Source organism: Silurus meridionalis, chromosome 16, assembly GCF_014805685.1.
Source record: "Silurus meridionalis isolate SWU-2019-XX chromosome 16, ASM1480568v1, whole genome shotgun sequence".
In the NCBI taxonomy this organism is placed as follows: domain Eukaryota; kingdom Metazoa; phylum Chordata; class Actinopteri; order Siluriformes; family Siluridae; genus Silurus; species Silurus meridionalis.
Genome location: NC_060899.1, coordinates 16,276,954 through 16,291,953, shown reverse-complemented (window position 1 = coordinate 16,291,953; position 15,000 = coordinate 16,276,954). Strand labels below are relative to the sequence as shown.

The 15,000-nt window shown below is 42.6% G+C and overlaps 3 protein-coding genes across 7 annotated transcripts in view; 2 read left to right on the top strand and 1 right to left on the bottom strand.

Annotated features, from left to right (window-relative positions):
* The window catches only part of LOC124398752, a 6,821-nt gene extending 4,788 nt beyond the window's left edge, over positions 1-2,033 (top strand). Inside the window, exon 3 of the transcript XR_006928118.1 lies at positions 2,019-2,033. The gene's annotated coding sequence lies outside the window, so the exon portion shown is untranslated. The remainder of the gene's footprint in view (positions 1-2,018) is intronic.
* mcoln3b (mucolipin TRP cation channel 3b) lies at positions 335-8,359 on the bottom strand. Its single transcript, XM_046868797.1, has 14 exons — positions 8,210-8,359; positions 6,225-6,451; positions 5,806-5,973; positions 3,994-4,058; positions 3,710-3,865; positions 3,398-3,494; positions 2,974-3,073; positions 2,355-2,467; positions 2,071-2,220; positions 1,849-1,950; positions 1,652-1,774; positions 1,285-1,491; positions 1,002-1,132; positions 335-563 (listed from the first exon to the last, which is right to left on the bottom strand). The coding sequence occupies exons 1-14, from the start codon at positions 8,280-8,282 to the stop codon at positions 530-532; spliced, it is 1,746 nt and encodes a 581-aa protein (XP_046724753.1). The 5' UTR covers positions 8,283-8,359; the 3' UTR covers positions 335-529.
* Positions 8,360-8,415: 56 nt separating this feature from the next.
* dnai3 (dynein axonemal intermediate chain 3) overlaps positions 8,416-15,000 on the top strand; it is a 44,830-nt gene continuing 38,245 nt past the window's right edge. For 3 of the 5 annotated variants that reach the window (XM_046869061.1, XM_046869060.1, XM_046869058.1), the window contains exons 1-13: positions 8,416-8,869; positions 9,427-9,474; positions 9,669-9,740; positions 9,839-10,023; positions 10,148-10,252; positions 10,391-10,537; positions 10,698-10,897; positions 11,872-11,988; positions 12,097-12,284; positions 12,473-12,597; positions 12,931-13,020; positions 13,245-13,328; positions 14,001-14,120. In XM_046869061.1, coding sequence (XP_046725017.1) covers positions 9,432-9,474; positions 9,669-9,740; positions 9,839-10,023; positions 10,148-10,252; positions 10,391-10,537; positions 10,698-10,897; positions 11,872-11,988; positions 12,097-12,284; positions 12,473-12,597; positions 12,931-13,020; positions 13,245-13,328; positions 14,001-14,120 — 1,476 coding nt within the window. In that variant the 5' untranslated portion in view covers positions 8,416-8,869; positions 9,427-9,431. The remainder of the gene's footprint in view (positions 8,870-9,426; positions 9,475-9,668; positions 9,741-9,838; positions 10,024-10,147; positions 10,253-10,390; positions 10,538-10,697; positions 10,898-11,871; positions 11,989-12,096; positions 12,285-12,472; positions 12,598-12,930; positions 13,021-13,244; positions 13,329-14,000; positions 14,121-15,000) is intronic. The other 2 variants (XM_046869059.1, XM_046869062.1) reach the window with 2 other exon arrangements.

Below are 15,000 nucleotides of genomic sequence, written 5' to 3'. Positions count from 1 at the left end.
CGACCTTGAACGAGTGCCACACACACACACACACACACACACACACACACACACACACACACACACTCCGCTCTCAGGAGCTCTCTAGGAGATGGTCAATTTATTTTTCTGTCCTGAATGCGAGTCTGAAATATTCAGCTTCATCAAGAAACACAAAACATGCGGATGATCTGCTGTGGTGACCCCTGATGGGAGAAGCCGAAAGAAGAAGAAGATGATTTACACACACAGTGTCAGCATTTTCTGAAATATTTTATTTCTAATTTCTATCTAATAGCAGTTTTTTGGTGTAAAACCCAAAAGTATTTTCTTTTTTTTTTTTACAAAATCACAATTTACAATGGAACAAACATTTATTTATATTTTTGTGCATCACTGAAACATTCACAGCCTTAAAGTGCTTTAGAACACATTCTGTCTGACCTTCTGACATTTATATTACACATTATATCTAATCACATGAACGTGTAAATGAGGAGATGTTTAGGGGGCGATGTTCTCCTTCTCATCCTCATCTTCATCCCTGCGTTCAACACTGCAGTCTCTCATGCAGGTCACTGACCCTGAAACAGGAAATGCTTCAGTTACAACTTTAGTTCTGAATACATCGGAATACATGAACTTGTGTTTCTTAAACATTTAATTCAAGATTTAGTTATAATGAGCTCCACTCTTCTGGGAAGATGTTCCTCTAGATTTTTGTGGAGATTCGTTCAGCTACGAGGATGTTAGTAAAAGTCAGCTAGTGATGTAGGTGAGAAGGTGAGGAGGTTCCTGGTTTGCAGTCAGCATTCACATTCAACAGGGTTGGAGCTCTATAGCAGGAGATCTTCCACACACTTCCAACCCATGTAGAGTAGATCTTCATGGAGTTGGATTTGTGCACAAGGGGATCTTCATGCTGGAACAGGTTTTGGGCCTCCTACAGGGAAAAATCCTATTTTGTGGCATTTCTTCACATATGTTATTCTCCTCCTCCTCAGAGCTCTTCAACCCCTTACCTTCGAGTGCAGCAGAAGAAGCAGGGAGACGGACGTTCCTCCACGCGGTAACAGCCCGAGTTCGGATGATCTTTACACTCGGATATAAAGGTCTGTAGCTCGGACACAGGATTTCCGTCTGACTGCTGCTGCTGGAAACGAGGAAAATAAAAAACATCAAAACGCCACCAGAGAAGACTTTAGAAGGTTTTAAAGAGCAGCATAATCCAGGACTAGCTTTTTCACACACACACACACACACACACACACACACATCCATCCTTCTCTAGGCGCAGTTTGTTACCTTGATGGTCTCATAGGTGTCGGTGATGAGGGTGATGAAAAGGCTGAGCACCATGTAGATGAAGAGCGAGACGAAGGTGTAAAGGTAACCGCGACTAAACAACCAAACCAGGTAACTCTTCTGCTGCATGTTCTTGAAGGTGGCGAACATGTCGTCTCCGTTGATCAGAGAGAACAGGCACTCGGACACGGTGTTCAGGGACCGAAACTGCAACGTGACGCATGCACTTAATTACTGCACAATAATCTGCTTTTGTTTCAAACGTACGTCACGTCAAAAGTCTCTGTAGCAGATTTGACCGCTTATACCATTAGTCTCCAAAGAAGTTAGACAGAAAATCGGATTGTGACTTCACTTCACTCCTCACCTTCTCGTGGTAGGGTCCGAGCACGATCCAGCCGCAGAAGCAGTAGCCGAGGTAGATCATGGCGGCGCAGCAGCTGAAGCGGATGACGTTGGGGAACGCCGCTCTGAGCGTGATGATCAGGATCTGCAGGGTGAAGACGAGGGGGGTTAAGTTTCCCACGTACACACAGAGAGCTCGAGAACTCTAATGAGACTTACGTTGTATTTCTTGAAGTAGCCCATGTAGCGCAGGACACCGATCCACACCAGCATGGTGCCCGTGCCCAGGAGGATGCTGCAGATGTCGTAACTCGTCAAAGCCTGCAGAGGAACACGACTCAAACTGAGATGGTTCAACACCAATCCACAAATCACGGTTTCTTCTCCAGGTGTGTGTGTGTGTGTGTGTGTGTGTGAGCGAGTGGAAGACTTGTACCGTACCTTGACCTGGATGGCGATTTTGAGGACCGAGCCGGTGATGGTGAGGACGTCGCTAATGATGATGAGGATGTACCATCCGTTTATGAACTCCATCCGGTCCGACCAACACACTTGCTTCCCATAATGCTTCAGGAAGAAGGTGGTGTACTCCTGTAAGTGTTACACACACACACACACACACACACACACACACACACACACGTCTCTCTATGCTCCACCACTTATCATTCGTTTAACGTTCGTTTAGTTCACGGTAAAACAGTTGATATGTTCAGGAGACTCACAAACTGCAGCTGGACTCCGGTGCTGACGGAGCGCGTGCAGAGGATCAGCGACGCCAGACACGTGAGGATGATCACCACATCGAACAGGACCGTGTAGTAGATGTTCTTTGGGGCTGAGGGAAGGAGGAACATGATGTAAAAACAGTAACTAGAGAGGTAAAGTTCACCACAAAGAAAAGTCGGGTCTGGTTTTGACACCACCAGTGTGAACATCTGGAACTTCCTACACGATACAAACAAAACTATCAGGATTCCTGACTTTTCCAGGTACGTTTGGTTTTTCTCCAAAATTTCAAAACAAAGTTGGCAGCACACTATTGTGTAGCTCCATGAAGATCTGCTTTCCGGTTGGAGTGGAAGATCTCCTGCTATAGAGTTCTGACCTCAACCCTTTGACATGAATGTAAACACTGACTGCAATCCAGAGACCTTCTCACCTCACCAACACCACTACCTGACTTTACTACCACCCTGAAGGAGTCTCCTCAAATCTCCACCAAACCAAGGCGATGTTTAGAAATGCGTCAGACACCGTGAGGAACGTGTGACCAAACGTGCTGCATGTAGGAGTGTTTAGGAAATACTCGTGAAGATTGGAATCATGGGATACGACACTCACAGGCTCCTGTGACTTTCCAGTCTCGGCACTCGTTGATGTCCACGTCGTTGTCCAGGTCCACGCGAATCCGGCCGCTGTGGGCGCGGTTGTTGAAGGTGATCTGAGAGAAACAGGAGGAGCGTGATGATGTGACGTGAGGGATAATCACAGACGGGGTGTGGGGGTACTACAACAACAACAAAGGTTTCCATGGCAACTATAAAGGAATTTTAGGAAATGGAATGAGGAAGTGTTCGATGTGAAAATTCCGTCTCTATTATTACATCTTTCCTACAAACCAAGCAGAAAGAAAAAGAGGAAGTGTGGAGAGATGTAGAGTGACGGGGGTTTAATGGAAATAAAGTAACGTGGAGGGAGAGAGAGAGAGAGAGAGAGAGAGAGAGAGAAAATGGAAGAAACTCCATCATGAGTCACATGGGCGTACCATTATGCTAAAGTCATAGCAGTCAGGAAGCTCGTGATGCTGCACCGTCTGCAGGTTAATGGCCTTCAGAGTGAAGTATACGTTCACCTCCAGCAACCTGACACACACACACACACACACACACACACACACACACACACACACACACACACACACACACACACACACACGTCCGATTCCAAACTGGATTATTAATTAATTAAATCATACATGTTTGCATTGTTTTGGTTTGCTTATTTATTTTTGCTTTATTTATTTATTTATTTGCTTGTTTGTTTAAGTGAATAATTAATGAATTTCTAACCCCATTACCTTTTGAACTGCAGTGTGAAGTTGGACAGGTGTGTGTCCTGTGCCGTGGATTGGGGCGGAGCATTGGGGTAAATCTCAAGGCATTCTGGGTAAAAATAAATAAATAAATAAATGGTCATCAACACTACAGTCGATGTATTAATATACAGGAAATGACTTATAATGTCACACACAGTGCTGGAAAACTAATCGAGTTCTTCTCCATGATCCGAGTCAGGAACTACACACTGCAGGTCACATGGTTACTAAAAACTAATCAGCGAATCGGATTGTTTTCCGAGAACATCATGTGATGACCGTCCTTCTCGTACGCGTGGTTCCCAACCGTTATGTTCTGCAAACGCAGGAACTAGCACAAGAACATAAAGAAGCGTTAGATATTCATCTAGATCACGCTTCACAGTGGGAACCACACGTTCAGGAACCTTACTTCTAACAAAGACATGGTGGTTAGAAACATCTCACATTTAGACCCATCAGACCAAAGGACAGTTTTCTGATCGAATATCCATTCTGTGTGTTTCTTGGATAATCAAGTCTCTTCTGCTTGTTGTTTCTTCACAGTAATGGTTTCTTCGCCGCAATTCGACCATGAAGGCCTGACTCAAGCAGTCTCCTCTGAACAGGAGATGTTTAAATATGTATGTGACTTAAACTCAGAAGTGTTTATGTAAATCAGTGTTTTCTGAGGCTGGAAATTCTAACAAAAATATCCTCTGCAACAGAGGTAGCTCTTGGTCTTCCGTTCCTCATAAGAGCCTGTTTCATCATAGTGTTTGATGGTTTTGGAGACTGCACTTGGGGATACAAAGGTCTTGAGATGTTTCAAATGACCGACCTTCATTTCTTAAAGTAATGATGGATCTTCTCTCTTTCCTTAACTGAGTGTTTCTTTCTATAATATGGATCTGTACAGTAGTTGCAGGAGCAGTAATGAGGTTTAAACACATGTGAACTGAAACCCGTTCCAGGTGAAGACCTCATGGACCTGATGAGAGAACGCCATGAGCCAAAGCGGACACTAAAAATCATATCACATTTAGAAAACAACACTGAAGGAGAAGTCGTGTTACTTTACATCTCTAATCATATTCATTTGGATGTTTAAAAATGTTTATATAAAAAAAAATTTACACAATTTTCAGGATCTACTGCAAAATTCCAACATGGAAGCTCTTGGACACGCTTCACACTCCATCCTGTGTGTGGAAAAAACCTGCTGAACTGTTTTGCTTTTGGCTCTTGTGCAACATTTTAGCCAAAGTGACAACTAATAAATCAAACCGATAAAACCCGCCCCTGTTCTGCTCCGCCCCCTCCTGAAAAGCTCAGGGTGAGGAACGGAGCAGACACCTGGCTGAGGTCACGCGCAGTCACGCTGAGCACAACCCTCAGGTACACACAGTTCCCTTTCTACACACAACCAGTACCTTCTGTCCCACATTCCCTCAAAACTCCTGCAGCCCTCAACACTTCAGTACACACACACACACACACACACACACACACACACACACACACACACACACACTACAAAGGGCTTAGCAAAGGTGTGTGTGCTGACAATTTTTCACCATATTAATGTGAATACATCATAGAATTCGATCATTCAGAGAACACAAGAACAGTATGGACACAAAGGTACATGGACGCCTGAAGATTGGGTTTGTGCTCGTTTATGAACATCCAAGTCCACATTTAGTCTCCATTTCCTGTTATAAAAGCTCCACTCTTCTGGAAAGATGTTCCTCTAGATTTTGTAGAGATTCATTGAGCCACAAGTGTGTTAAATTCAGGTACTGATGTATGTGAGAAGGTGAGGAGGCCTGGGGTTGTGTTGGAGATCTACAGCAGGAGATCTTTTACACACTTCCAACTGTCATGCTGGAACACTTTTGGATCTCCGAGTTCAAGTGAAGGAAAGAGTTTAATTGTGTGCCTCCAACTTTGTGGTAACAGTTTGGGGGGAAAAAAACACATGGCAGGAACAGTCTGGATAGTAACAGTCAGGAGATAAAAAAAAAAGATCAAACCAAATCGGTTTTAATGTGTGTGTGTGTGTGTGTGTGTGTGTGTGTGTGTGTGTGTGTGTTCACCTGCTGTACAATGTAGGAGAGGTGTGTGTAGACTTCGTTTTGAGTGTACACGGCGTACGCTTTGGCGTTGTGATTTTCGTAGTCCTTCAGAAACAGGTGCTTGAAGGTCATGAGGTTTTCCTCCTTGAACGTCACCACCATCTGGTTACTCAGGCCGAAAGACACCAGCTGAGGAGAGAACGACTTTCAGACGTCTTGTTTTGGTTTAAATACAAAAATAAAACCCAGAAACGAAAGAGAGTCTCTTATCCAAGAGTCGCTGAAGCACACGCTCTGGAGAACTGGGCATGGAACTGGGAGACATTTACCCCAAAAAAAACCAGTGAGTGAGATTTCACTGTTCATCTCCATCTCAAATCTCCATAATTATACACACACTTTCAAATGTTTCTACTACAGGCTGCGGCGAATCTCAGTACCTGGATGGTGATGACGGCGATCTTGATGATCTGCAGCATCAGCTTCCACGGCTTCCTGCTTCGGGCTCGATACTTCTCACAGGGGTTCATGAAGAAGTATTTGAGTTTCCTTCTGAAGCTCTCCACCTCCTGACGCTCCTGCTGGGCCAATGACTCCGCCCACAACGAGCCGCCATTGCTGTTAAAATCATTGAAGGCCAGGTAGGAAGATCCCGAGTCGTCCATGTCTGGAAGCACACACACACACACACACACACACACACACACACACACACACACACACACACACACGTCTTATTTATTTATAATTTTTTGTTTGTTTGTTTGCACAAAGTTTAGAATTTAAAAAAGCAGCAATTAAATTATTTTTAAATTTAGAATTAAAAATATAATTTAAAAAAAATCAATGAAAATGTATTTTATATATTTTATTAAATTATTATAAACATGATTAAATCTCAAAAAACTCGTCTGAGAAGCAGGAGCCACAGCGTTTCTCACAGTTCTCACCTAGAAGAGAGCATGCAGTGAGGTTCTGAAGCGAAACTGAAGAGCTGAAGACGTAATAAAAAGCTCTTATAAACTCATAACTCAGCGTGTGGGCTGAAGTTCACTGCCCAAAGCTGCTGACCGAGACACGGGATAAATAAATCCGATCTGATCTGATCCAACGAGACAGTAAACAAAAAAAATCCAATCTAATAAACAGTCATGGAGCAGGAGCTCGTGTACATCAGATCAGAGATGCCTTGAAAGATTGGTGTTTTTTTCCCTCTGTCATATGATCTACGCCTTCAGAAGCTTCTGTCACCTGATCTGCAGGTTTCTCGAGCGCACACACACACACACACACACACACACACACACACACACACGTCACCTGATTACACCCGTGAGCTCATACACACCTTCACCTGTAGCGTTTTAAAACAAAACACCACCATTTTATTAAACAAAGTGCTCCAGAAGATCCGAGATCATTTCATAGAACATTATTATTATATTTACTGAGTTTATTATTTACATGAAAATAATAATAATAATAATAATAATATTGTTAAATTAATATTTAACTAAATATGTGAGTAAACAAGCAAATAAATAAAACAAGTCCACGATGAAAATGACTCCAGTACAAATCACATTACACACCATCAGCTGCTAGAAACCATTAAAACCATTACCAAACGGTTTCCATGCCAACGGATGTTTGTAAACACCATCATCATCAATCATCATCAATCAAACCACAGAAACCAGTATAGAAACCAGTGTTCACCAAAGGTTTATGGTATCAGAAATAGCATCTGAAGGTATCAGAAGTAAAGACCCACAGGGTTACACCATTACAGCTTCCATTACAACCAATACACTTTACATTATAACCACTAAACCCACTACATTTTCCCATTATCACCACTACAATTCCCACTGTAGCAATGAAACCCATTACAATTCCCATTATGACCATTAGACACATTACAATTCCCATTATGACCATTAGACACATTACAATTCCCATTATGACCATTAAAACAATGCAGCTTCCATAATAACCCCTGCCATGTCCATTATAACCATTACAATCACTACAGTTTCCATTATAACCATTAAAACCACTACACCAGGTTCCTGCTGCAGGAGTGTTTGTTCCGTAGCTGCTCTTCTGCGCTTGTTATGATTCCACTCATCTTTCATCCTCTGTTCATTTTCACTTTGACTCATCACACAGGGTTTCACACGACTCAACTGTTCAACTCGTTCTTACTGATTGTATTTTTATTTCCTGAAAACTTTTGCTCACACACTTGACTTCTGTGAACTTCCTGTGGGACGAACAACATGATCCATCCATCCATCCATCCATCCATCCATCCATCCATCCATCATCTATAACCTGGTGAATACTGAGGTTTAAAATCCCTACTCAGTCATAAAGCCTGGAGAAACAGGAGACAGAACAGAAGATCAGAGCAGATCTGTACCTGAGCTCTGACCTGGACAGGGTTGAATAACAAACTGCATCTCCAACTCAGTAACCTGGCCCTCTCCCTCCATCCCAGGAGGACAAACCCAAGCTCTCAGCACGTTACTGGCATTAAGATGGAGATAGAGGAACCCTCACAGTTCTCCATGTGAGATCAGGGATAGAGAAGGAGAGCTGATGACGTGGAGATGAGACTCACCTGCAGGTCATTCACACCTGAGAACATCAGATGCTTTCTTTTCTTTTCTTTTCTTTTCTTTTCTTTTCTTTTCTTTTCTTTTCTTTTCTTTTTTTAAACCTCGCTCCAATCAGATGAAGCCAAAACAACTCGTCCAGAAGCACATTAAAGAGTGAAGAAGAGAAAAAGATGTGGAGTAAAAACCTCCATCTGTCACGAGGTGCTCACTTCCACACACCTCCTTCAGAAAGAATCCGAATACTAATCCGAATCGGAGCAGTGACTGATGTCTCCAGCTGACATCCACATGCTCCTTATGCCTAATGAAAACGTTCCGGGGGGCGGAGTCTAGCGCGTGTCAATCTGAAGAAAGCCACGCCCCTCGGTTGTTGCGGTAACCTTGGCAACTGTTCTGTTGCCGGAAACGCGAGTATTGCTAGCGGTGTTTCTCTGAACGCAAATTAACTGCAACTTTTAAAGGTAAATATCAACTTTTAACTTCTTTCACGCGGTTATTGGAAGTTTTATTAGTTAATGGTGAATAAAATTATCAAAATAAAGTTAAAAACTTCTGGGAAAAAAACTAATCAAATGGGATCCTGTAACAAAAGGAAAAGGTCCGAACTGGATTTGGGAAATAATGATGATGATGATGATGATGATGATGATGATGATTACAGTTATTGGACGGATATTTTTCTTAGGGTTAATTTTATTATCCTTTCTTTATATGTTTTATACTATTAAGGTTATTATTCATATAATCTAAAAAAAAGTTTATGATATTGTTATATAATATAATTTATTCTACATATTAATAAAACGAAACCCTCGTCCACTCTGTGTTGATTTATATGTTGTAGTTTTGCTTTTAAGAGAGAGATGTGATGAATATCGATATCAGGTGATTCTCAGTGTTTCAGGGTCGATATCTTATTATACCGCTAGATGTCGCCAAATCAGTGTTTTTTACTCTCAGAGACTAAACTTCTATAGAGTTGTATTTTTATATTGAAATGTAATATTGTGTGTTTAAGCAGATATGAGTGCAAAGAAACCAAAACGACCTGTGAGCAAAAAGAAAGGTAAGAGACTTGTGTGTAGAGTCTGAGATGATTTTCAATTCTATTAAATACTCTTCAATTTGACTTTTTTACTATTCAATGTTCTGGTTTCTATAGAAGGTTTCTGTGTGGTGCTTTTAAGCTTGAACACTGTCACATTAACACAGCATGGATTCATCACATGAGTATAAACTGTTCTTTTTTTTTTTTTTCAGGTCAGAAGAAGAAATCAATAACATCAGAGCAAATAACGGAAGCTTCTAGACCGGAGACAGAGACACAGACAGGTAAGGGGCTGGGATGGTTTTACTGTACAACAATAACAATAATATTAATAATAAAATACTTTCCTCAGTCTCATGTCTGTGTTTTTACTCGTCCTCAGAACACCCAGACTACGTCCAGCCTCTGGTTCTGACCTCGGCCACGCAGGAGCTGTTCGGCTGTCGAACGGATGAGGACGTCACAGGTGAGAAGCCCTACAAGCTGTTAAAGAAAAATGACATCATCCAGGACATGAAAACCCGAGCGGCCGTGTCTGACTTCAGCCCCATCAAACAGGCTGTGCTGGTGAGAACCTTCATATCTCCACCTCTCACTTCTCCACTCCTCATTTCTCCACCTCTCACTTTCTCCAATTACTGTGTGTGTTTGTTGTGTGTGTGTGTGTTTGTGTGTGTGTGTGTGTGTGTAGGATTATCCAGAAGATGAGATGCTGCTGGTGTTTGATCGTGACTTCACCTATGGTCAGGGCTTCTATCTGGTGCTCACTCCAGAAGCTAAACACAGCATGCTGGAGGTGAGAAGATGTTTCTAAGAGAAAATGATAACATAGTAAAATTCAGACCTTCAGAGAAATGCAGCCGGCATGCAAATTTTCCCTGTGTGTGTGTGTGTGTGTGTGTGTGTGTGTGTGTGTGTGTGTGCGCATGTTCAGCCCCCCCCAGTAGTGACTGAGGAAGTGAAGGAAGAAAGTGAAGAGGAGTTTGAGGAGGAGCTGAAGAGTCCTACACCAAAGATCTGGGTTTCACTGGGCAGCGAGAGAGAGATCGAGGAGGAGTCAAGTACAGAAATAGGAACCAGAGTAAACACACACACACACACACACACACACACACACACACACACACACACACACACACACACACACACACACATACACACACACACACACACTCACACACACACACACACACACACACACACACACACACACTCACACTCACACTCTGTCTCCTGTTCAGCTCCACTATAAGATATCACGGCTAAGACGAGAATTCGGGGCTCCGGTGCATTTCTCTGACCTCAGCGCCACACAGACGAAGGGATTCTACACCGAGTGCATTTCATACCAGGACAAGAGCTTCAGCATCAGAAAACTGGAGCATAACTGTGGGATTCAAGCCGTCACTAACACCAAAACCTCTTCCTCTCAGACCTCATGGTACATTCACACACCTTATAGTACCTTTAGTACCTTTAATAACCCCTTATAGTACTTTTAATACCTTTAACAGCACATTATAGTACCTTTAGTACCTTTAACAGCACATTATAGTACCTTTAGTACCTTTAACAGCACATTATAGTACCTTTAGTACCTTTAATAACCCCTTAAAGTACATTTAGTACCTTTAACAGCACCTTATAGTACCTTTAGTACCTTTAACAGCACCTTTTAGTATCTTTAGTACCTTTAACAGCACCTTATAGTACATTTAGTACCTTTAACAGCACCTTATAGTACCTTTAGTACCTTTAACAGCACATTATAGTACATTTAGTAGCTTTAACAGCACCTTATAGTACCTTTAGTACCGTGAACAGCACTTTATAGTACCTTTAGTACCTTTAACAGCACCTTATAGTACCTTTAACAGCACCTTATAGTACCTTTAGTACCTTTAACAGCACATTATAGTACCTTTAGTAGCTTTAACAGCACCTTATAGTACCTTTAGTACCGTGAACAGCACCTTATAGTACCTTTCATACCTTCAGAAACATCATATGGTACCTTTAATAGACATTATAGTACCTTTAGTACCTTTTAAACACGTTATAGATCCTTTCTAATGTAGCGTACGGTTGGTTATTTCGAGCGATTGATCCACATGAGAAATTCTGTGTGTGACATAAACATCAGTGATATTCAGAGAAAAAAACACTTTAGACACTAAAAATACTTCCTCGATGCCTCACAGTCATTTCAACACCTGCTTGAACAGATGTTTGATGATAAAACCTCTGCTTTAAAGCATGTAGAAAACGTCCCATCACAAGCCATGCATTAAACCTGATTATGGTTTTAAAGGCTTTTGTGAAGCAGTCAGCAGACTGTGAAAGCTCTTTCTCTGAACAAACATCAGTCAGGACTGCGTTTCAGGGAGAAGCTCAAACCTGCCATGTGATTTACAGGAAATACCCAAAGAACATGTGGACCCAGTATGAACCTCAGGAACTGAAAGAGGAGGAGAAAGAGAGCATCCTGCAGTCAATGAACCTCAAGAACTTCCTCAGTTCCATCACTTCCAGGTGAGAAAGTTCAATCATTAATACTGTGCTTAGTCTCATTTTCCATTTCTCCATCCAAGTTATCCTCTTGACATCTGTGTGTGTGTGTGTGTGTGTGTGTGTGTGTAGGTTTGAGGTGGCCATCCAGCAGAACAACATGATGGATGTGTTTGTGAATGATTTGTGTGTGTTAGGAGAAGACAGTGTGTATGAAGGGAAAGTCGACACACACCTGAAGGTGTACCAGACATTCACCGAGCTGCACTACAGCAAAAATAAACTCATCAGCTATATCAACTGGCATCCTACTATCAACGGTAACACACACACACACACACACACACACACACACACACACACACACAGAGTGATTTAACAACACACTAAAAAATGCAATGTAAAATCATCCTACACACACAAAGTCTGTACAAACACCCAAAAATAAACTCTGTGTGTGTGTGTGTGTGTGTGTGTGTGTGTGTGTGTGTGTGTGTGTGTGAGACAGGTATTATTGCAGTGTCAGTAACAGAGAATCTCTCGTTCGAGGAGAGAATAAACAGCTCCACTAAACTACTTCTCAATCCACCACTGATCATCTTCTGGAGCTTCTCTGACCCCATCCACCCACAGGTAACCTCCACCCATCACTCTACCTGTCCATCCATCCATCCATCCTTCCTTCCATCTATCCACGTTCTCTCTCTCTTTTATTCTTCACCGACATGCTCTTTAACCTGTCAGTAGTAGGAGTAAACTCCAGCTGTGGTGATGTGGCTGAAGCTGGACGGATGTGGTGTGTGTGATGGGCCTGAAAGCACTCGCACTCTGTTGGTCTTCAGAAGCTGTGGTTGATTTGGGAGATGTTTGTGGCACCAGGCTGGGATAAACGTTTGGTCCGATCTCAGTGATTCAGAGTTCCGCTTTAAAATGAACCTCTGTGTGTTTTCTCTTTTTCTCCTGCAGTTGTTGTTGGAATGTCCAGACGACGTGCTGTGCTTCCACTTCTGTCCCTCACACACCGCTATTATCGCTGGAGGCTGCATGAACGGCCAGGTGCACCTTCACTCTCTCTTTTCCTCTAAAACTCTATCTGTGTGTGTGTGTGTGTGTGTGTGTTTGTGTGTGTGAATTATATAACACACACACATCTTTTTTTCTTACTAACCGCATAAATAATATTATTTTCTTTCAGTTTCCATTTTTGGTTTAAATGTTTTCCTTGTGTGTGTGTGTGTGTGTGTGTGTGTGTGTGTGTGTGTGTGTGTGTGTGTGTGTAGGTGGTACTATGGGATATCTCAGACCATGTGGACAGACTGCAGGGAACTCGCAGTGGACTAAGAACAAAAGTGACCAACACAATGGTGAGTGCACACAATCTCAAACACACACACACACACACACACACACACACACACACACACACACACATGTGCGCACATATACACAATAAGTCATTCAATGTGTTGTGTGACTGCTGATGTGAGGAGGACCGTGATTTTACTTTACTGCCTTCTAATTGAATTACTGTGTGTGTGTGTGTGTGTGTGTGTGTGTGTGTGTGTGTGTGTGTGTGTGTGCGCTAGTGTGTGTGTGTGTGTGTGTGTGTGTGTGTGTGTGTGTGTGTGTGTGTGTGTGTTGAACAACACAAAAGTGACATCTGCCTTCAGTTCCACCCACTGTTTATTCAGTGAACTGCACAATGAACCCCCTACTGACACCCACACACACACACACACACACACACACACACAGTGCTGTCAAACACAGCTGTTAAGCAAACCCACTCTATCACTTGGAGGCATCCACAATGTGCCATCAAAACCCCTGCTGCTGTGGCATGTGTGTCTGCGTGTGTGTGTGTGTGTGTGTGTATACTGTATGTGTGTGTAATGTATAGAATTAATCAACACCTTTCAACCAATCACAATACCAGGAATTCAGCAGTTTTATGACGAAGTGTTTTAGTGTAACTGTGTGTGTGTGTGTGTGTGTGTGTGTGTGTGTGTGTGTGTGTGTGTGTGTTTGTGTGGCAGCAGAAGATAGAGGAGAAGCAGAGCAGCACTCCTGTAGTGCGTTACTGTGCCGTGTCGGGGATTGAGAGTGGACACCGCGGGCCGGTTACAGACGTGCAGTGGCTCCCGGAGAACTTCGAGGTGAGACAGGAGACTCACAACATTTCATTCGATTGTAATCATTAATAATTATTTATAAAGCAGATTCTTTCATCTTTCATACTGAAATAAAGGAAATGTTTTTAAAACAGCTGAAGATTTAATGCAATTACATTTAGAGCTGTTTAGAAAGCCACACCCACTTATTGAGAAACCACACCCCCTCACTAAGAAGCCACACCCCCATTAATGAAACCACACCTCCCTCACTGAAAAGCCACACCACTCACTGAGAAGCCACACCCCCTTCACTGAAGCCACGCCCCCTTTATTAGAATTCGTACATGTCACACCTCTTCATGAGGAGTGACAGATACACAGGTCACGTCCTGTTACAACAAATCTAAACCAATGTAATGTGTTTAGTGCGTAAGTAAGAATAATTCAAACACACACACACACACACACACACACACACACACACACACACACAGATTGGACTGATTGGACAGTGTCTCTGTGTCCCTCTGAGGGAATTAAAGTCATTCCATTAAAAGTCTGTGCAGTGAGTGAGGGTCAAAGGTCAACTGTGTTAAAGGCTTTTAGGATATTACACTGTAGACTCCTGGCAGAGCAGTGTGTGTGTGTGTGTGTGTGTGTGTGTGTGTGTGTGTGTGTGTGTGTGTGTGTGTGTAAGACTTCACTGACTGATCCTGGAAATTAATTACAGAACCATGAGTGACAGTTACCACATTATACAGAGATCAGAGTGATACTCGCTGGGTAAGAAGTAAAGGAGGTGTGGCCAGAGTGATTGTCAATCATAGTGAAGGAGGCGTGGCGTCTGATTAGTCTCAGTGAAGAGGGAGGGCATTTGTGATTAGTCTCTGCAAAGAGGCTTGGCCTCTGTATCTGTCATTTT